The 23,294-nt window shown below is 37.7% G+C and overlaps 1 protein-coding gene across 3 annotated transcripts in view; it reads left to right on the forward strand.

Moving 5' to 3' along the window:
• Positions 1-23,294, forward strand: part of csk (C-terminal Src kinase) — a 167,931-nt gene that overhangs the window by 110,630 nt on the left and 34,007 nt on the right. For all 3 annotated transcript variants that reach the window (XM_039773179.1, XM_039773180.1, XM_039773181.1), the window contains one exon: positions 13,577-13,658. In XM_039773179.1, the coding sequence (XP_039629113.1) occupies positions 13,644-13,658 (15 nt within the window). In that variant the 5' untranslated portion in view covers positions 13,577-13,643. The remainder of the gene's footprint in view (positions 1-13,576; positions 13,659-23,294) is intronic.

Here is a 23,294-nt window from a genome sequence, read left to right on the forward strand (position 1 = left end):
CAGAGTTAGCAAGCAAATGGCACTCAATCTGAGGTTGCACCAGAGGATTTGTGTAGCTTTAGAAGTGACTGGCCCCACCTGACTTTCTGCAGTAGGCTGGTCGGTTCAGCAGCACATTTCTTAATAACAGCCTTTATGTTAAAGAACCTCAATCTGTTTCATACGCTGCATATAGCTTGTTAGCACTGATCATGTCTAAAGACTACATAAATATGAAATTATACCCATATCATTTACCAGACAGCTATAATTTAAATCGGTGAAGAACCAAGCCAGTAATTGTGTGAATTAATTTAACTTGGTTGTCTCATGTTTTTAACATGTATTCTTCCGAGTAAGCAGCTTCCCAGTGTAAACGCTTATTGGGACTTGCACAAATCTATACAACTAGTTATTAAAGCTGCTTTTATTCATAAATGTTTTTTATTGTACATCGAGCATTTAAAAGTGGGCACTATATCATGGTGTTGGTTTTATTTAAAATGTAGGAAATGTATTTCAAAATTGGGTGTGTTTTCCAAGCACCAAGTATTTATCTGTAGCCCACGTATTTTATTTATTATTACAAATGCTAATCTCTCAGAATGCAAGCCCTCTGCTCAAATGTAAACTATTAATTTCTTCCAGATATGTGATCTGATGGCTACGCTGACAGTTGATTACATTCAATACCTTAAACTATCTAACATTACACCAAGTATATCAGACTAGACATTAAGCCCGTTACAATAACGGGTGCTAGAACAATATTGCATAAACATTATTAGGAACAGTCTATATTAAATGGCAAGGGATCCTGACCTCATTCTGTTTGTTGTTTTTTGTTAAAAATATTTTTGCAAGAAGCCTAAAGTAAAATAATATTAAAAATAAAATAGAAACGTATATGACAATACAGTAATATATATATATATATATATATATAAAATTCACTAAGGCAAGACACCCATGGAAAGCATGCCAGAAGGGGCGTGGATTCACTAAGTCACCGACAAGTAAGATACCTATGGTGCACGCAGGGAGGAGCCACGCCCACCAACTCCAAGACCATTGGATACGACGACAACTCGCAGAGCCACGCCCACCAACTCGGGTGCGACGACACAGAAAGAACGGCGTCATTTATATTCGTCTGTCGTAGAGGCCTCATGTACCTCCGAGCCACCTTGACTGTTCATAGAGGCATGTTTCTTGCGCAGGTGAGTCGCCATATGCAGCATGTAAAACGGTTTGCGAGGGGTATCCCATGGGATCCTTAAAACAATCCTTTACAACTGAGGTTAAAACACAATGAAATAAGCAGTCTTTAAAAAACGAGTTTTCGGTTATGACGCACGACCGCATGCACCATAGCAAACTGTTTTACGCGCTACATACAGCAATTCGCATCCGCGACAAACATGCATCTTATGCACTCACGGACAATTATATGTTGCTCTCTCCAGAGTTCCATCTTTTCATTCACTTACTGTTGTATTCTCACACCAACCCGTTTTAGACAACCGTGTCTTTCCAGAAGTGTTTAGCATTCAATAAATAATTATGCATGAGATTGAGCGTGTGTCTACCGGCGCAGGCGCGGGTAAGCCGTTGAACCCCATTCGGGCTGCAAACCGTGGAATTCCCACTAAGTGCGACTCATACGCTCCCACTGGTTGCGGCCCTACCCTTTGTGCACACCCACCTCGCTACTACTGTGGTCAGGTGGATTATATATAGAAAAGCAGCCAACAACTCAAGTGACGAGTTGGAGGTGGGCACATGAGCGGGCAATGCATACTGAATGAGAAATCAGCAGACTAGCATGACGGAGGGAGCTGAATGGACGTCCTTCTCCTCCTCTCCCGTTCCACACTCCGCGCCATGCACACCCAACCCTCCGTCTGGCAGGAGAAAGCGCGATTGCGGTCCACCAGTTTTCAGTCACGGACGATTGTGTGTTGGTTCATTCTGTGCATTGTTACAATGTTGCTTTTCTTGCTGATTTATTACATTACCGATTTTTCAAATGTTAATTTTCTCCCTGTGCTTAAAAATCATTAAAAAACCGGCCTGATTATGCGGCGTATGGTACACCGCGGGTTGGCTAGTAATTAATATTGCCTTAGTGTAAAACTTTATAACAATCTGTAATACACAATATCTGAAGAAGATATTTAGGAAAATGTTTTTATTTTTTTACCTCAGGAAATTTTTCAATAAAATTTCATTATAGACAACATTTTTTGTAAATACTCTGTCTGAGTTTGGCAACAGTTTGCCTTGTTCAGGACCATCTACAACATTGACAACAACATCTGGAAAACTTCTAACTCTTGATAATGCAACATATAACTGACCGTGGCTGAGTACTGGTTCTGGCAAGTAAATGCCAACATTTTCTAAGCTTTGCCCTTGAGCTTTATTAATTGTTATGGCGAAGGCTAATGTAACTGGAAATTGTCGCCTTCTTAAGATAAAGGGTAAATTAGTAGATGATAGAGCCAAATCAATACGGGGAATATTCTGACACTCATTTTCTTTTTTTCAATGGATCTATTTGCTCGTATTTTTCTTTGTCTTTCAGCCTTTCTTTTGTTGATGTCTACTTGTTGAGCTGACCGTTCTTCCAGGAGATGTTGCTTATATACGATTTGAGTGTCTGTGTCTTTTGTCCTACTTGACGTGTCCTTTTTTTTTGGGTGGCATGTTGTTAGTTAGTTAGTAAACATGCACGGGGCAGCATGTGTGGCGTCTCCCCAACAATGGATTTTATGTGCATGGCTGCAACTACCCAATCAGCACTCTCCCCAGCAATGCTCTCCTTTATTTGCTTATCATGCGCGGCCGCAGCTATGCCATTCACTGTGTGCCCAGCTTCCAGTGTGTGTGCGTTCACGGTCTCCCCAGCAATGCTGTCCTTTATTTGCTTATCATGCGCGCCCGCGGCTACGCGATTCACTGTGTGCCCAGCTTCCAGTGTGTGTGCGTCCTCGGTGCCGATCGTGCATGTTGCACCGAGCCTCACGCATGCGCACTTCACCAGAAGACAAACACACGGACACCTGGACGCACACAGGGGTTTTATTAAAGAGGATACATTTTTCTACTTACTAACAAATGATGCTCAGAACATCAGTAGCTTACTGCTTGCTGTAAAAGATGCAAACCATGAAAAGATGAAACCATGATTTAAAGTAAGATTCCAATCATACCTAAACATCACTGTACAACTCATACTGTCTCTGTGTAGTTTGGATCAGTTGTTTTATCCGTCCTGTCATTTTTCTCAACTGCTTAATGCAGTTGTAGACGAGTGAGAATGTTGCACTAGATTTTTACTTTCCAATAGAAACATTTTGTGATGTAATGTAAATTCCTTTGTGAAACATTGTGAGGTGTAGTGTTCGAAATGAATTGACTGTTAAAAAAATAATTTTCAGTGTGTTCAACAACAAATATGATATTTTTGATTTCACCTTCTTTGCTGATTTATAAAGTTAAAGCATGATAGTCACAGCTACTGCAGTACTATGCTATAAAGGGTTTTTTGAGGATGAGGAGATTTTACAAAAAATAATGCATGTGGTTGTCTGATAATTTTATGAAACTTTTTTATAAAACAAGGTGTTCTTCCAGTTTTTGGTGTGAAGGCCAAATGCAGAATTTATTTGTTTAATAATGGAATAATGTGTGGTCATGTGAAAGTGGCCTACATACTGGAGGTTTTAAGTCAAAAGTTTAAATTTACTAGTAATACTACAGGAAATAAGTTCATCTGTTGATATAGAGAATAACCAAGGCCATTGTATTTGTTTTCCCAGTACTTTCCAAGCATGTTCTCCTCAAGTATTTCAAATATTCAACTATGAAATAAGGATTAAAAAGAAAACAGTACTTCTGAGAGCACAGAACTTTTTTGCTGCTGTGCTGAGAAAATGTTAACATTTAGTAACAGGGGAATAGTAGAGACTGCGGTGGGTTGGCACCCTGCCCGGGATTGGTTCCTGCCTTGTGCCCTGTGTTGGCTGGGATTGGCTCCAGCAGACCCCCGTGACCCTGTATTCGGATTCTGAGGGTTAGAAAATGGATGGATGGATGGAATAGTAGAGATCAGAGCGTTTAAGCTTTCATGGCAAATTTCCTGCAAAATTGTGAATTCTCTAGCCAACAATCCCACAGAAAATGTTTCACTATCACAAAATTCGGCAAAAAGATCTATTGATTTTTTTTTTTTTGGTTTGTTTTTTTCCAATAAAGTACCATTTCCATCAGCTTACTGTCTTGTTAACATGTCTTGTACATGGATATGAACACACAAATCCTGCAAACGGGTACATTTCATCTGTTGATTAACTACTTCTGCTTTACATCAAAACCCACCTCATCACACTCCCAGTAGTGCTGGCAGATAAGGGAGTGAGTGATAACTGCAGTCAAAGCAACAGCTACAGTCTTTCATTCTCTATCAGTCTTTCTCGCCATCCTGAGCTGATGAATTCACAGATGTCCTGCACTGAAAACAATTATGCAAATCAATAAACAATTCTGGGAGAGATCATACTGTATTTAAGTGTCTATACATACACATATGTGCAGCTGCATAGCATAATATTTCACATGCTGCATGTCCAAGGAGGTGCTGAGTGAGAACATTTACATTAAATGAACCTGTTGCTTGCTGCTTAACAAAGCCAGTAATTGTCTGAACCCTAGTACTGTAGTTGGTTGGGTTTTCCTTTTAGAAGCCATGATAAACGTGAAATAATTTGTAAAGCATGCATATTTGATCCTTGAACACCTTTATCTTTAAATATACTACAACTAGTACACTTAAATGTTGTGCTATTGCTAATAAAAAATGTGTAGATTACCTAAGCTATCATGCCGATATGATCGCTAACTAAAGATGAAGTGGTGAAAGGTGATCGCTTAACAAGTAGGCATATTAATGTCCGCAAGGCCTGAATTTCATTTGTAGCAGAGGAGAGAAGGTTTTCCCCAATATCAGAACAAATTGGATTTGGGGGTTTCAGCATAGGATTTACAGAGAATGATGTGAGCATCATGGACTGGTTGATTTCGCTCAGCACGTGCAAGTACTAATTGTCCAGTGAAGTTTTCTGTTTAGTAACTAAAAAATAAATACTCGATAAAATCAATATTTGAAAGTAAAATTCAAACATTATAACAATGTTATATGAATTAGTGAAAACCTATAATATAGAGGATGTTTTATTTTAAAAAAACTCTTTAAAGCAGCATACTTTTAAAATTAGTTGTGCCAGCAAGTCACTTTGTCAGGTTTGTGATATTTGCTGTTGTGAGATTAATGTTCTCATCAGAATATCTAGGCTTTAATTCTCCGAATCTCTCCCTCCTTTCTACACATTTTTCATAGTTTTAAAGCTACCTTCATTAATTCGAACTGTTTTCAAGGTGCTCATACATTGGTCTCCAGAAATAGACTCTGCTATTGCTTGACCCTGAGAACACTGAACTCCTCTAATCTTAACTACAGTAATTACTCAAAACGAGAGCCTGCATTCCACTTGCTCCCATACCATACAAATATACTTCTTACATGCCTTCCAAGGATTTGGAGTGCTCCTTTACTTGAAAGTATCTCAGGCATTTTACACATATAAATATATAAACATAAATAATTACAATGAAAAAAGTGCATAAAACAGAAAAGTCAAGAACAAATTCTACATGTAATAGTATAAAACAAGATAATAATAAATTCACTAAGTATGTCAATAGCCCAGAAATTCAGGAGAAACAAGGAAGTCTTTAGTGTAAATTTAAATAAGCCAAATAATTGAGTTTGTCTGGTTGAATAATTCATAGAGCAACAGTGATTTGGAGCAAAATAAGTAAAAGCACAGCCTGTAAGTTGGGACAGGCAAAACTCTGCAGAACAAAGATTTCTACTTGGCATATACAGACTAATGAAATCCACTAAACAGGCTGGTAAATTAGGATATAAAGCCTTCTAAGTCAACATTAAGATTTTAAAAAGTGAGCGAGTCCAAACAAGACACTGCTAGAGTAATAAATACTCTTTAGCAATCAGGTGTGTCAGTAAGCAAGCTGCTGAATTTTGAACCAAATGAAATTTCTGGGACAAGAAGAATACCATTATAAAGCACTTTATTGTAATCCAAATGTGAAAAAATAAAAGCATAAATAAAGAACTCTAGGCAGAGCAATGGTCTATATAAATTTGAATATACAAAAGAAGATGAATAGATGTGCAAGCAGCTTTTATTTGAGCTTGGATCAACAGTTCAGAATCGGATACAGCACCTATGTTTCACAAACAGGTGCTGACAATGAAATGGTGTCTTCTTAACATGACTGAAGCTAGATATGGAACTAGGATTAGTTTTAAATCCAATACTCATAGCGTCACTAATTAGCTTTAAAAACTCAACTAACGACACTTGTTGTTTCCTGTTTTTCAGCAAAGAAGAAGCTAACTGATAATGTTCTTCAATTAATACATTAAATGGTGCAGCATTAATTTTGCCTTGTACTTCAGATAAGGGTTTGGCATACGTGAATGTCTGGCCAGCATAGAAGTTTAGCTAAAACCTCATACAGAGGATGAGAGTCATTGTCCAGAATAGTGAGCAGTTTCTTGAGCGACCTCTATTCTATGACTTCCTCCCATGAGTCCAGCCTACTCCCCAGAATTGAACCAGCCTTTTTAACCCATTTATTTAGTCTTTGGGCATCAAATTTACTAATGCCATTTCCACAGAATATTACCACATAGAAAACTACACTGGCCAGTACAGACTGGTAGAAAACATGTACAGTAAGTGTCCTGCATACACCAAATGACCTCAGCCTCCTCAGGAATTAGGGGCCATCTGCATAGTAGAAGGGTCAGAGTAGCCTCTGTGTTGGTACGCCACTCAAGCCTGTCATTCAGATGCACCCTGAGGTGTTTTTATGTCATCACCCCCTCCATATATTCACCATCATTGAGAATGGGGGGCAGAGTGGACTTGATCCTCCCGAAGTCTACAATTATCTCCTTTGTCTTAGTGATGTTGAGGTGCAGGTGGTTCAATTTGCACCATTCAACAAAGTCCTTCACTACTATCCTGTAATCATTCTCCTGCATACCACTGATGCACCCAACTATGGCTATGATAATGGACTTAAATTGATATTGTAATTATTTTGAACCAAAATATGATATTCTTTATATCTCGCTTTGTTCTCAAAGCATGTTAAAGGTTGAAGATCGGCTCTGTATAGACATGTATATAAACATTTTCTATACAGAGTCCAGAAAGCGGTATATTTTCCAACAATAATAACACGAGATATTAGCAATGGAAACACCTTTTTTTATTAAAATGTAACAATTTAATTAATACAGTGGTATGAAAAACTATTTGCCCCCTTCCTGATTTCATATTCTTTTGCATGTTTGTCACACAAAATTTTTCTGATCATCAAACACATTTAACCATTAGTCAAATATAACACAAGTAAACACAAAATGCAGTTTTTAAATGATGGTTTTTATTAATTAGGGAGAAAAAAAATCCAAACCTACATGGCCCTGTGTGAAAAAGTAATTGCCCCCTGAACCTAATAACTGGTTGGGCCACCCTTAGCAGCAATAACTGCAATTAAGCATTTGCGATAACTTGCAATGAGTCTTTTACAGCGCTCTGGAGGAATTTTGGCCCTCTCATCTTTGCAGAATTGTTGTAATTCAGCTTTATTTGAGGGTTTTCTAGCATGAACCACCTTTTTAAGGTCATGCCATAGCATCTCAATTGGATTCAGGTCAGCACTTTGACTAGGCCACTCCAAAGTCTTCATTTTGTTTTTCTTCAGCCATTCAGAGGTGGATTTGCTGGTGTGTTTTGGGTCATTGTCCTGTTGCAGCACCCAAGATCGCTTCAGCTTGAGTTGATGAACAGATGGCCGGACATTCTCCTTCAGGATTTTTGGTAGACAGTAGAATTCATGGTTCCATCTATCACAGCAAGCCTTCCAGGTCCTGAAGCAGCAAAACAACCCCAGACCATCACACTACCACCACCATATTTTACTGTTGGTATGATGTTCTTTTTCTGAAATGCTGTGTTCCTTTTACGCCAGATGTAAAGGGTCATTTGCCTTCCAAAAAGTTCAACTTTTGTCTCATCATTCCACAAGGTATTTTTCCAAAAGTCTTTGCAATCATTGAGATGTTTCTTAGCAAAATTGAGACGAGCCCTAATGTTTTGCTTAATAGTGGTTTGCGTCTTGGAAATCTGCCATGCAGGCCGTTTTTGCTCAGTCTCTTTCTTATGGTGGAGTCGTGAACACTGACCTTAATTGAGGCAAGTGAGGCCTGCAGTTCTTTAGACGTTGTCCTGGGGTCTTTGTGACCTCTTGGATGAGTCGTCTCTGCGCTCATTGGGTAATTTTGGTCGGCCGGCCACTCCTGGGAAGGTTCACCACTGTTCCATGTTTTTGCCATTTGTGGATAATGGCTCTCACTGTGGTTCGCTGGAGTCCCAAAGCTTTAGAAATGGCTTTATAACCTTTACCAGACTGATAGATCTCAATTACTTCTGTTCTCATTTATTCCTGAATTTCTTTGGATCTTGGCATGATGTCTAGCTTTTGAGGTGCTTTTGGTCTACTTCTCTGTGTCAGGCAGCTCCTATTTAAGTGATTTCTTGATTGAAACAGGTGTGGCAGTAATCAGGCCTGGGGGTGGCTACGGAAATTGAACTCAGGTGTGATACACCACAGTTAGGTTATTTTTTGGGCCATGTAGGTTTGGATTTTTTTTCTCCCTAAATAATAAAAACCATTATTTAAAAACTGCATTTTGTGTTTACTTGTGTTATATTTGACTATTGGTTAAATGTGTTCGATGATCAGAAACATTTTGTGTGACAAACATGCAAAAGAATAAGAAATCAGGAAGGGGGCAAATAGTTTTTCACACCACTGTAGATGTGCATCAAAACAAATCTCAAATCACATATTATTTTTTCTATTTTTGTTCTATATCACCACTAATTAGATTTGAGTTTCCACTGCGTGTATTCTCTCTCTCTCTCTCTTTCTGTCCTTCTCTTGGTTTTGGCTGTTTTATATAAGGAAAAACAACACTTGTATTCATTATTGCACAAAGAACAGATCATGATGCATGTTGTACGTGTGTTTATCATGCATACAGTCATGTGAAACAGAAAGTACACCCTCCTTCAATTCTAAGGTTTTATATATCAGGACATATTAAAAAAATCACCTGGTCCTTAGCAGGTCTTAAAATTAGGTAAATACATCCTCAGATGCACAAAAACACATGACATATTATACCATGTCAATATCTATTTAACAAAAACTAAGCCATGACGCAGTGTGTGCAAAATTAAGTACACCCATACTGTTTCCATAGGTATTAAGAGGGTAAGTAGCAGCCAGATGCTGCTAATCAAATGTACTTGATTGACTGATCATCAGTAAGTGTGACCACCTCTATAAAAGTAGATGTTTTGGCAGTTTGCTGCTCTGGAGCATTCAGGTGTTTGTTAACACAATACCAAGGAGGAAAGACATCAGCAATGATCTTAGAGAAGCAATTGTTGCTGCCCATCAGTCTGGGAAGGGTTATAAGTCCATTTCCAAACAATTTGAAGTCCATCATCCCACAGTGAGAAAGTTTATTTACAAGTAAAAAAAACATTCCAGACAGTTGCCAATCTTCCCAGGAGTGGATGTCCCAGAAAATTCACCTCGAGGTCAGGCCGTGCAATGCTCAGAGAAACTGCAAAAAACCCAAGCGCTACATCTCAGACTCTACTGGCCTCAGTTAGCATGTTAAATGTTAAGGTTTATGACAGTACAAGTAGAAAAAGACGCAACAAGGGCGTTGATTACATTAACTGACCATAATGAAAATATTATGAAAATACTTGGATGTTCTATTCATTGTACATTGCATCTTAACTGCAGAATTAATAATGTTATGCTAGTCACAGTGTAGCATCACAGGTCAGATACAACCCCAAGCCCTCCTCATTCCCAACATATAACACTGATCCCTTACATCACAGGCTCTATGAGAGTGCTGGTACGCATATGTTATCTGTCCGTACCCTGAAGCTCAAACCAACGTTCGACTTCTGGCTGCTGCCTGGTGTGTCCGTATAATCAAAGGGAATGTGGGCCGAATTCAAATCCAGTTAGCCATATTCCACGCTTAAATGATACACGAGACCCTGTAAAATAATAGTAATAATGGAAGATTTATTACTATTTATCAGGTGTTTCTATCATTTTAATGGAAGAAAAAAGTGTGAAGAATCAGCACAGACAGATTGTATTTCTCCCATCGAAAAGATTATAAGCATCATGTAAATAGTAGTGAAACTATCATTTTTAATGTTTTACATGGTTTAAGTGTTTGATTCGGCACAATTGCGTATGTATTTAGTCCGTTCTTCCTTATATAGACCTGGTGCATGGCTTTCAAGTTAATTGGGGGTATAGCCACCAGGACTTGAACATCGGTTTGTGCTACTATCGTTGTGAGAACTCTGGAGCTATGTGGGCTTCATAACATTTCTATACAGTATGTATGTCTATATAATGATATTCTATATCATTTTTTTTGTATTTTGTTTGTGATTATCATTCTGTCGGTGTCTTTTGTTTTTTGAGGCAGGGTTGTGTAGTGGTCCTCACACCTCAGGTAACATTTTTGGCCGTAATATTTGGACCACCATAGTCAGCAAATGTTTCTCTAGGCTTTAGGGACACTTAAAAGCATTATAATCCACTCAAAACTAGCTCACTTCCTCCTTCCCCATTGACTTCAGTGCATTGTTCCCTAACATTTCCTTGATTTCATCAAACTCATGGTGAAGCAAATTCACTGAAGTTCACCCATCACTAATTCTCAGGTTTACTTTCTCAATGCTGTCTCTGTTTTCACCATTGGTATGTATGGCATGAATAAAAAATCTATGCATCATTCACATTGTTCCAATTTAAAATAAAAATGAAAATGGACTTTTCATGTTTAACAAAAATGTGCTTTGTATTAATTAAACCAGTATTTATTAACTTCTATAGAATACACTTTTCAAATTACAAATTGTATTAGTGTTCTAGTCATTTTTTATATGTGGATAGAAATTACAGCTTGTCCAAATAATTACATTTTCCATCAAAATGAAGCCATCTTGATCTATTTCAGCCAATAAAGTTACTTGACTTACTCGAAGCATTTTGTAATGTTGCTTACAGAACAGTATAGGGAAGTTAAACGTCTTGTTCATCTGATTAATTTAACCCTAGTATGATTTTTCCCTTTTTTCTCTTTTAAATAAACCCTGTTTACTCATATAATAGACACATTTACAGGGCTTTCATACACACAGATTTGTGCAGTAAATGTTTCTGCTGATGAAATGAGCTGGCAACATAGATTAAAATGAGAATTACTGGTGTTGAAATTAATTTTATTTTCGTTAATTGGAAACTTGCTATTTTTTTTTTTTCATTTTTTACTTCAATGAGACTCTTTTATGTATTAAATTTGTTTGCAGGTGAACTGTTCAGGTTATTTGCTTTTAATGCAGCTAACCTCTAAGTACTTATAAGAAAAGATCAGTTTCATATCTTCAACAGTTCTTTACAATGTGGCTGAATGAGATATTTAGGCTTCTTATCCAAAGTAAGGGCTAACCAATTATGGACAGGCCAAAGGATTAGTGGCAGGTGCTTACAAATGGTAACTTGGCAATTTATTACATAATACAAAAGACAGGCAAGGGGACAATTGACTGATAAGCACTGACTAACACTGACTTGTGCTCCTTAACCAATCCTCATTCTCCATTCTAGCTCAAAGTGAGGGATGCTTTATTTGTTTATTGTGCATCTACTACAGTAGGGCTTTCTTTCCTTGCCACCTTTTATTCTTTTCTTCTTGATGGTCTACCAGCTTCCTCCATTTTAGCTAAGGAACAGACAGTAATTGTCACTCAGCTATTAAATAGCACATATGAACAATAAATAGTTAAAAGATGAGGAGAGTTAGGTTTGCAAAAAAAAAAAATTGCTGCTCTAAGTTCTGCTGTGGGTGCTGTAGAAATAAGGAGTTGAGGCTACAGACGTTTGGAAGCAAGCTGAACCTTCTTCATGCATGTAATCTGTACATGAAATCTGATTAAGTTTGCAGCTGCAGCATAGCATCTCTGGAGTAAACTCCTGCCTAAAACGGAAACAAACGTGTGGGTTGGGTGTGTTTTTTTTTTGTTTTTTTTTTCTGTCTCTCTTTCTCTTCTCAGACTTAGATATCGGAAAATATTCATAAGTCTTCATTTTTTTTCACTTCCTGTTTGTTTACATTTACTAAATTAAAAAGGGAAGATAGAGAGCGAGTATGAAGCTAAATTTAGCATCCAACAACTTTTTTAGCAACAGTTAGTTAGGGGAACATACTCCATTTGGGCTGGTGTTTGATGTGTCTGTTTTTTCTTTCTGTAGGACAATATTGAAAACAGAATGACTGTACAAAGTGGTTTTCTGTTGCCTTGAGATGTGTAGTTTTAAGTGTTTTTTTTTTTTATTTCTTGTCCTTATTTTATTAAAAATTTGTTAAGAACTTTGCACTAGTGTTCACTATGAAATTCTGCTTTAAAGATACTGATGTATCTGCTAGTTTCCGCATCATTTGCTGAGTTCTAATTTTAATCGGCAGACTGACTGCAATCATCTATTCAGTGTTCTCTTTAGAGTGGCCTGTTGTGTTTATACATTTCCTCATGAATTAGCTGCAGAAGGTGGGTAGTATTAGGCTTTTGATAAAAACATGGATACTTGTAGGCAACTTCTCATTTCCTACTCTTTTCATTTTCTTTGAATGATGAATTCCACTACATGCATCTTGAATTGTTACAATGATCAAGAAAAATATAAAACTGTTATTTAATCACATTTGTGGCAAAATAATTTTTTTGGAGACTGGGAAACCTATTTTTAGTGAATGAGGAAGTCTCCTCTGTGAAACTTCCTAGTTCACAAATATTGCATTTTTTTAAATACAGCATTTAATTAATTCATTTGTAAAAATGTTAATCCTAGGAAAAGGTAGGATAAGAAGAATATCATGTTTTATTCATTGTATTTAATTTTTTTAAACATGTGCTTTTACTCAGAGAAGCAAGTGTAAGCTTCAGATTGTCTTTACTATAAAGGGCACCTACAGGAGGTGTTTCAAGTACAATTCATTTGGAGAAGACCCCATTGTAGACTTGAGACCCCCAGAGAAAATATGTCTTAGTAGTATGCTACACAACTAAAAGTTGCTGGAAAAAATGGGGCAGTGTAATGTGGACTTTAATTTCTTAATTTTTTTTTTTTTTTATGAAACTGAAAAATTTGGAAGCTTTCGTATATTCCATATAGTCTAGATTTTAAAGTAAATTCAACTTTAATTGTAGGTTTTCTGAGAAACCTCTGAAGTTAGTCAAAAGAGAAATTTGAATATATTAAAAGACTTGCATTTCTCATTTTATTTTTTTTTTTACAAATTTTAAATCTGTGTCTCCCACAGCTCTGATGTTATCAGGTGATCTGTGACTGAAGTGTGAGGGGAAACTAACTTCTAGATCTGTCTCACAATGTCTGGAATGCAGGTAAGATCAGCAAAGAACATTTATTTTAGTGGATATTCATCAAAACATGTTTAAGCCTAGTATTTACTGTGGTAGCAGATTTCATTTACAATAAATATTATGCTGGAGACTGAAAGATGTGGTATTCTAGTGACAGACACTTAAATGGGAACACTGCTGCATTGATTCTTGGGAAAGATTTGGGGGATGTGCTAGCCATGCACACTGCCTCATTGATTCTTGAGATTTTGAGTTCTTCAGTCTTGTACAGTAAGCAGTTGTTGACAGAATGTAACATTAACTGAACTGCACCTCGGCGAAAGAGTACTATATCTGAATCTGCAAATGTGCAGACTAGCCATACACCGCCCAATATCTTTTGAATCTGACAATACTGGTTGACAGAACTAAGACTTTGAATGTTAAAAATATTGAGGAATGACAGAAGAGAGTGCTTCATTCAGTTACGTGGGCTAATATAGTTGTATATCAACCATTTTGGTAAGGGCTGATCAACAGCAGCATGAAGTAGTGACTATGGACCAATGTATGCAGTAATACCTTGAGAGGTGCCAGTAAGCATGTTTTCACTGTGTGCAGACTGCTTCTCATTTGTATTTTTGGTTACTGTTTTGGTTGCATGCTTTTGAATACTAATAATTACATTTATACAGCATAGAGGTTTTCTCGCTACTCAAAGCACCATACATAGAGAGTGGGGATCCACTTTGACCACCAATGCAGCATCCACCTGCAAAAGTCCATGTGACCAGCCATGTTGACTCTGAAGCAACAGTTTTATAGAGATACTGCAGTGGACTCACGTGTCCATTGAATGAGAACATTGCTGATTTCGAACAATACACGACACTGCGTGAACAGGCCGTCATCAAGTCCAGGAACACTGTCCTTGTCTTCAGCTGTTGTTGGAAGCCATTCACTGTGAATGTGATTAAGGCATTAACTTAACATCTTATGTAGAACATGGCTTAACCTAATGAGAGAAGACTTTCAATAGTCAGTGATGTTATACTGACAACACATATTTCAAAGGCCTTGAAGCACAGCTAAGGAGTGATATAGTGCAGTAGATGGTAGCCAGGTTGAGATAGTTTCCTAACTTGAGTGTTGTCAAGGAACTGACCAGCCGTAGGCCTTTGAACCACGATATACTGCAAATACGGGGTCATTACAATCATTGAGGCCTGTTTTAATTTTTTATTAGGAGTTGTTCAAAACCCCTACGTTTAGCATACATTTTAAAATAGCTGATATACAGTATGGTTATCAAATTGGTGTACCAAGAACGACAAAGAGACATTGGAAAGGTTTAGGGCAGCCACCCGTATAATATTTCCCGGCTGCAAAATCAATCAAATAGAACAGACATGTTCACACGACTGAGTCCAAAATAGAACTGACTTGCTGCCTTAAAATGGCAGCCTTTAAATGCAAATAAAGGAAGAGATGTCATCAGGGCTGGAACCAGCAGTGATGTCATTAGTTGTCCCGGAACCGGGTGGGTCTTCCCAATAGTGGTCTGCAAGAAATTGAGAGAGAGAGAATCAGTGCACTTCGCCACCCCCTGGTCAGGCATGGAATTACTTTTATTCAAGCCCTTTAGTTGACCCCTAAGCACGCGTGTGTGACACAGCTAAATTTATTACATTTTGTTTTTGCTACTTGAACTAAATTTCTTTTGTAACCAAGATCAAGCTTATCCACAAGTATCTTAGTGGCATTAAATGTTGTGAGATATTTTGCATCTGTACATTGAAACATTAGCATATAAATAATATTTAAATAAAAATTGTCTCAGTCACCCATTATTTTAAAAGGCCTGTAAAGACAATTTTCCAGGTATCTCACAAGTAATTCAACATTTGTTACAATTTACGTCTGTGGAAACATTATTAGCTTTACAGCAGGACTGGTCTGAAGCTCAATAATTCATCATTCATCTTTGTACTTACACCTGAAAATCTGGGTCTCAGTCACTTTGATTGTTTTTGAATATAAGCCATGGGTAACTTGTCTCTGCTTTTATTTACCACCGCTGTTAATCCATTAAATGACAGATAGTTGGTTTGACTCAATCTCACACTCCCAAAACCTGCATGTATATTTTTATTTCAGAGCTGGTACTATAAAACTTAACTAGTTGTGATATATGAAAAAAACAAATCCAAATGGTCACACTTGTTTCATCTCATTTATTTGCTTTACTAGTCCATATCTCATAATAACTGTTAACTTATTGTCTACACCTGAAGAGGGGTGCAACCTGACTTTATAAAACAAGAATATGGTGGTTGTACTGGGAAAATCCAAGTGTGTCTCCAGAGGTGGAGGAAGGTGGGTACAAGTGGCGAGTTCAGCTAGGCGAACAAATGTAAGTCACATGGAAAATGTTAGGGACTGGTCCTGATCACTTTGCTTGAATATCACTTTAGCTAATCTATACTATTAAAAGGCAAAGCCCTCACTGACTGACTCACTGACTCATCACTAATTCTCCAATTTCCCGTGTAGGCTGAAATTTGGCAGGCTCATTCCTTACAGCTTACTTACAAAAGTTGGGCAGGTTTCATTTCGAAATTCTACGAGTAATGGTCATAAATGGAAGCTATTTTTCTCCATATAAGGTAATGGAGTTGAGCTCGATGGCCGTGGGGGGCGGAGTTTCGTCTGACATCATCACACCTCCCACGTAATCACGTGAACTGACTGTCAACGCATTACGTAGAAAACCAGTAAGAGCTCCAAAAAGCGCTGAAGAAAACATGCATTATACAATTGAGAAGGCAGCGAAACAATAAGAAGCGAGCGAGTGACACATACTGTACAAGCATATTCATGCCTGCAGCTACTTCAGAAACAAAGCATGGTGTAAAACTAAAGTTTAAATTAAGTTCATAGACAGGCTGCTGCTGGCGTTTGTCATGCCCACGGCTAATGCGGGATACAAGTTTAATGAGAGGACGCAGGGTATAAACGACAGTTTTGATCACTTTCTAACTAAGTTCAAATTGCTGGTCAAAGGCTGTGCTTATGCAAATTCAGAGACACTGTGTTTGTGGGGGGATTGACAGTTAAGGCTGGTGGGGGAGTCACGTCATCATCTACCCTCCCATTCACCTCATTTCGCTCTGAGCTGAGCTCCGCGGCTAACGCCGTCTTCCGAAGCAACTTTGTCACACTGCCACCAAATATTCACAGAAAAATCCACAAGTTAATACACACGCTGTCTCTAGAGTTTCTCCACACTGAATCCTCCAGGCACTACTTACAAAATTTTACATTGACAATCGTGTTACGTTATTTTTAAAATGTTTTCTTTTCTTCTCGATTCATTTTACCCTCGCTCCCCCTTGGTTTGAGAAGAAGTATGAAAAAATATGAGGTTAAGACAGAAAAACAGATCACCAATTCAAGCTTTATGAATAATCGATTCGCCATCAATAATTGTTTTGGTAAAGCCATACTCAGTGTAATCCTCCTTCCATTTTGTAATTGTTCAGCCACTAGCCATGATTAAATGAACGGTAAAAAAGTAAGAGCGAAGCGAGGGTGACTTATTCAGGCAGGCATATATATGACAGCAACACTCATGACAATGTCAATCATGTTACGTTATTATTAAAATGTTTCCTTTTCTTTTTCATTACTTCTTTAACACACTCCTTCTCCGCTGCGAGGCGCGGGTATTTTGATAGATAGATATATATATATATATCTGGACTGCAGACTGGCCATTTCAGTACCCGGATCCTTCTCCTACACAGCCATGATGTTGTGATTGATGCAGAATGTGGTCTAGCATTATCTTGTTGAAAAATGCAGGGTCTTCCCTGAAAGAGATGAGGTCTGGATGGGAGCATATGTTGTTCTAGAACCTGAATATATTTTTCTGCATTGATGGTGCCTTTCCAGACATGCAAGCTGCCCATGCCACACGCACTCATGCAACCCCATACCATCAGAGATGCAGGCTTCTGAACTGAGCGTTGATAACAACTTGGGTTGTCCTTGTCCTCTTTGGTCCGGATGACATGGCGTCCCAGATTTCCAAAAGAACTTCGAATCGAGACTCGTCTGACCACAGAACAGTCTTCCATTTTGCCACACTCCATTTTAAATGATCCCTGGCCCAGTGACAACGCCTGAGCTTGTGGATCTTGCTTAGAAATGGCTTCTTCTTTGCACTGTAGAGTTTCAGCTGGCAATGGCGGATGGCACGGTGGATTGTGTTCACTGACAATGGTTTCTGGAAGTATCCCTGAGCCCATTCTGTGATTTCCTTTACAGTAGCATTCCTGTTTGTGGTGCTGTGTCGTTTAAGGGCCCAGAGATCACGGGCATCCAGTATGGTTTTACGGCCTTGACCCTTACGCACAGAGATTGTTCCAGATTCTCTGAATCTTCAGATGATATTATGCACAGTTGATGATGATAGATGCAAAGTCTTTGCAATTTTTCGCTGGGTAACACCTTTCTGATATTGCTCCACTATCTTTCTGCGCAACATTGTGGGAATTGGTGATCCTCTACCCATCTTGGCTTCTGAGAGACACTGCCACTCTGAGAAGCTCTTTTATACCCAATCATGTTGCCAATTGACCTAATTAGTGTTAATTGGTCTTCCAGCTCTTCGTTATGCTCAAATTTACTTTTTCCAGCCTCTTATTGCTACTTGTCCCAACTTTTTTGGGATTTGTTGACACCGTGAAATTTTGAATCAACATATTTTTCCTTTAAAATGATACATTTACTCGGATTAACGGATTAAATGTTTGATCTGTCATCTACGTATCCCGCCAATGCTATTACAAATAAAATATTGACATTTGCCATCTCCACATCATTGCACTCAGTTTTTTGATTCACAATTTGTTTAGTGTCCCAACTTTTCCATGTGACAGAAAAACACAAATAGTTTCTTTTTGAAATAATTGTAAATAAATATATATATATATATATATATATATATATATATATATATATATATATATATATATATATATATATATGACCGCAACACTCATAACAGTGACAAAACACTTACATTGACAATCATGTTACGTTTTTTTTAAAATGTTTCCTTTTCTTTTTCATAACTTCTTTACCACACTACTCCGCTGCGAAGCGCGGGTATTTTGCTAGTGTATCCATATAAGTAGATGACAACAGTCTGTATGTTATAAAATATATGAGAAGCCTTTATAAAATGACACAAAACAATTACAACAATGACACATATTTCTAAGAGTCTTGTTATTTTTAATGATAAATGATAAAAAAAATACATGGTTAAAATGTCTATAGACTGTTAATAGCCTGTTTATAATAAATACCAAAACTAAAGTTAGATCTTTGTTTGACTAAACATATATACACAAGTTTTAATTTAGTTTGGTGACTGGTAGTCAATGATAGTGCAAAACCGATCTTGAATAAGTGAACAAATTTTATGTCTTATGTTTGCTGACACTGGGCAAGAAGAAAACATGTCAAGCTCTGGGAATAAAAGAAACCAATTTGACAATTTTTATAATGAGAAATAACAAAAAAATGTTAAGTGGGATTTGATCTTTTTTAAAAAGATCCAATGCAGTAACCCCATGCAACAAAAAAGGTTAAAAAAAACCCAAAAAGACACTGAGGTGAAATGTGATTTTTAAAAAGCCCATATGCAGTGAAGACTCCATAATAAGAATATGATCTGTGAAATATATACAGTCTTTAAATTTTCTATATATTTATAATACATATAAATATACATAAATTGAGTCTGCTTTAGAAGACTTGCTACAAGTCCTATGACATTTTTAACTTAACATGTTGACAACAATGAGGATAAGAAAATGTTTAGGCTTATCATTAAATGGAGACTAAAATGACCTCTGTATTGTAAATAAAGCAGTCTAGTAGCTAAATATGGCTTGCTTGGCTTGCCAGTGTGTATTTTTGTAGAAGAGTCTGTACATTTTACAGAAAGCTTTTGCTATTCTGTATTTATACCAGGTATACTTTACTTGCTACTGTGAACATAAAAAAACAGCTTTGCTTTCTGAATAATGTTATATGTTTTATCAGATTTGATTGCATGGTTTATTTCTCATGATGGATAGACCTGATGGCAGGGCTCTATTTCGCCATAGTGTTTCAGAAATTGCTATTAAAGTAACAAAGTTACCTTTAGCCAAAGTGGTGGGCATAATAGAATAACTATTTATTTACAGTATTTGGTAGAACTTTTGTTTTTCCCCAGGGGGAAATTTGCTTTTTCACACAAGCTCACTAAATATATAAATATACAGTCACATTTTGGTCTGAACACACACTAGAATGACTATAAAGCAAGAAAATTCTAAAGAAAGAAAGTTTCACACTTGGCTGTCACAGTCACCGTGAGGCATTATGCCTTTCTTGACACACTTTTGATGAAAGCACTCAGTGTTAGTGTGTCAGAGAGGAGATCTGCAGCATTGTTCATAATGGTACTTACTGTAATTTTATTTTAATTCTCTTCTTTGCTACTACCTCCAGGGTGCATCCTGTAACTGAGCTTGCACTTTTAATTAGCTTGTTAATTCAGTGGGCCACTCTCAAAGTGATGTTACCAGCCCAGCACACCATAGCATAAAAAATTGCACTCGCCAGCACAGAGTTATAGAAGATGTGAAGGATGTCACTTCCCAGATTAAGTAAATGAAGTCTCCCAAGAAAAAAGAGCCTGACCTGCCCTCTATTTATTTAGTTTATCAGTGTTCCAAGACCAGTCCAACCTGTCATTAATGTGGACCCCCAAGTACTTGTAGGAGTGGACCAACTCTACAGCTACTCTTTGAATAGTGACCAGACATAGAGGCTGTTTGGTGTGGCGAAAGTTAATAACCTGTTCCTGGGTTTTACCAGTCTTAAGATGAAGAAAATTCTCTTTGCACCAAGAAACAAACTTTTCCACCTGATTCCTATACTCTGTCTCATTCTCTTTATCAATATGCCCCATAAATCCAGAATCCTCTGAGAATTTCTACAGGTAACATGACCTGGTGTTATATTTATAGTCTGAGGTGTAAAGAGAAAAGGAGACAGGACTGTTCCAGTGTGTCCCGTATCTGAAACACAACCCTTGAGACTCACAAACTGTGGTCTATCCGACAGATAGTCCATTATCCAGGGCACCACAGACATCCATCTGCACATCTCTGAGTTTACTTCTTAACAGGGATGGCTGGAGGGTATTGAAGGTGCTGGAGAAATCAACAAACATAGTACTCACAGTGCTGCCATCTTTGTCTAGGTGAATATAAGCTTTGTGGAGCAGATAGATAATTGCATCCTCCACTCCAGTCTTTGTCCAGTAGGCAAACTCCAGTGTGTTCAGGTGGTCTGCCACAAGAAGACTTGTATAGTCCAGAACCAGTCTCACTAAGGTCTTCAGGATGTCAGACATGCCACTGATCTGTAGTCTTTAGGTGAAAAGGTGCCTGTCATCTGTTGGAACAGGAACACTGCAGGATGTTTTCCGCAGTAGACGCACTTTCTGAAGCCTTATGTAGAGATTGAACATTTGATAGAGGACACCACAAAGTTGGTCAGCACAGGCCTTAAGAACTCGAGGACTGACTCCATCTGAGCTCACAGATTTTTCTGTGTGTAGCTTCCTCAGTTGTCTCCTTACTTAGTCTCCAGTTATGGACAATCCACATTGATGGTTAGAGGTGGACTTGTCACTGGCCATTCCAGTTGATGTGCTACAGTAGAAGTTGTTGATGTAGTAGAGATGGTGTTGGTTAGACTGGTCATTGGAAGAAGGTGGCAGTAGGAGGGAAAATTTTAATAAAAAATGGGGTCAGGACATTGGCTTTATCCACATTTCCTTCTAGCACCTGAGCCCTGGGTTGAGTCCAGTAATTATACTTAGTCCATCCCAGACACCCTTAATGTTGAGTTTGTTTTCTATTTCAGCTTTGTGCACTTCTTTTTCTTCACTCAGCTTGTTCTTTAGCACACACTGCACGTCCTTTAGATTCTCTTTGTCACAGGATTTGAATACTCCTTTTATTATTCAGGGGACATTTTAGGTCCTACGTAATCCAAGGCTGCTTGTATGGAAAGCAACACACTGTCTTTATGGGTACCAATGTATTGACACATAAGTTAATATAGTCTGTGATGCATTGACAGAATCCCTCAATATTGTCCCCATTTGACTCGCTCATCATTTCCCAGGCTGTCATTTGGAAGCAGTCATTCAGAGCCATTTCAATCTTCAGGCCGCACTTCCTCTTTATTCTGGCGGTAACAGGTTGTTGTCTAATAACAGGCTTGTATCTGGGAATAAGATGAATCCGGTTGTGGTCAGATTTGCCTAAAGGAGCAAGTTGATTACGCTTAAAGGCATCTTTAACATTTGAATACAGTAGACCCAGTTTATTTCCAGGAGTATTTATTTATACATCATTGCAACTGTGGCACAAGAATTTCAATATGCTCGTGCAGTGCATGTGATAATAAAGACCTCTAATCTAATCTGGTACAAACTGAGGGATCAGAGAGTTTTGGAAGGATGTTATTTATTGTGGGGTTTTCATTGGATGCTTTTAGATAGTGGCAAGATGCAGTCTAAAAAACTTTTTAATATTACTTTTTTGTTTGAATAAGGTGTGCACAACATCAGCAGGACTGCTTTTTTCAACTAAAATGCAGTGTATATTTAATCAAATCAGACTCTTACATTTTTCAAAAGTATGGCTTCAGTTAAACAAATTCACCTTCTAAATTGTACATAAATGGTCTTTGGTAAAATGAAGGACATTAGTGGTTTGGTAAGACTGGGGGTCATAACATTTTATCTATTTTGTATGCAGCATCTTTACCTAAGGTACTTGGCAATTGTGAATAAGCAGGATACACCGCTTTTTTACAGTACTACTGAGCAGCTGTAGCGTAATAAACAAGTTAAAAAATGAATGGACTCTCAGAGATTCTGCAGTATGCTGCCATCTCTACAGTGTTATATTATATGCTGCCACGATTGTATCTAACAGTGTAAATTCTTCTTTTTTTATTTTGGATAACCCACAATTACTTTCAAAGTTCACTGAAATAAAAGGCAAAGCTTTATTGAAGCAAAGTGGGTTTAAATCCTGTTCTGTTTCACTCTATTTACTATTTTAAAAATCCAACAGGGTACTGACCTTAGTCATTTGCAAAACCTCTCACCACCTGTCAGTTAGTAAATAAAGGGACTTCACTGTACGCATGTTAAAAATTATTGTGTGCAGTTTTAGTTGAGGCTCATAAGGGATTGTTGGCAGATTTTATTTCCTTCTCTATCTAGGATATTTAAAAGAAAATCAGTTTTTTTAAGAATCTGACCAGTTCACATGCTCATAATAAACTGAAAAGCACTCTCTGGTCTAGTGGCAGGGGACACTCATATTCCCCTTAGGGTTTATAGTATGATCTCGCTCTCTCCCTGTCTCTCTCTGCCAAGTCATAAATTGTAAAGCTCTTCAATTTCTTTTGCATCTTTATGTAAAATGTTTTGCAAAGGTGTCCAGAAGAAACTGTATAAAATAATGACTTTTAAACTATTAGTATATAAGTGTGTTCCTTTCATGTTTATTCAAGCATCCATTGAAAAGG

The sequence above is a fragment of the Polypterus senegalus genome, chromosome 12 (genome assembly GCF_016835505.1).
Source record: "Polypterus senegalus isolate Bchr_013 chromosome 12, ASM1683550v1, whole genome shotgun sequence".
Taxonomy (NCBI): domain Eukaryota; kingdom Metazoa; phylum Chordata; class Cladistia; order Polypteriformes; family Polypteridae; genus Polypterus; species Polypterus senegalus.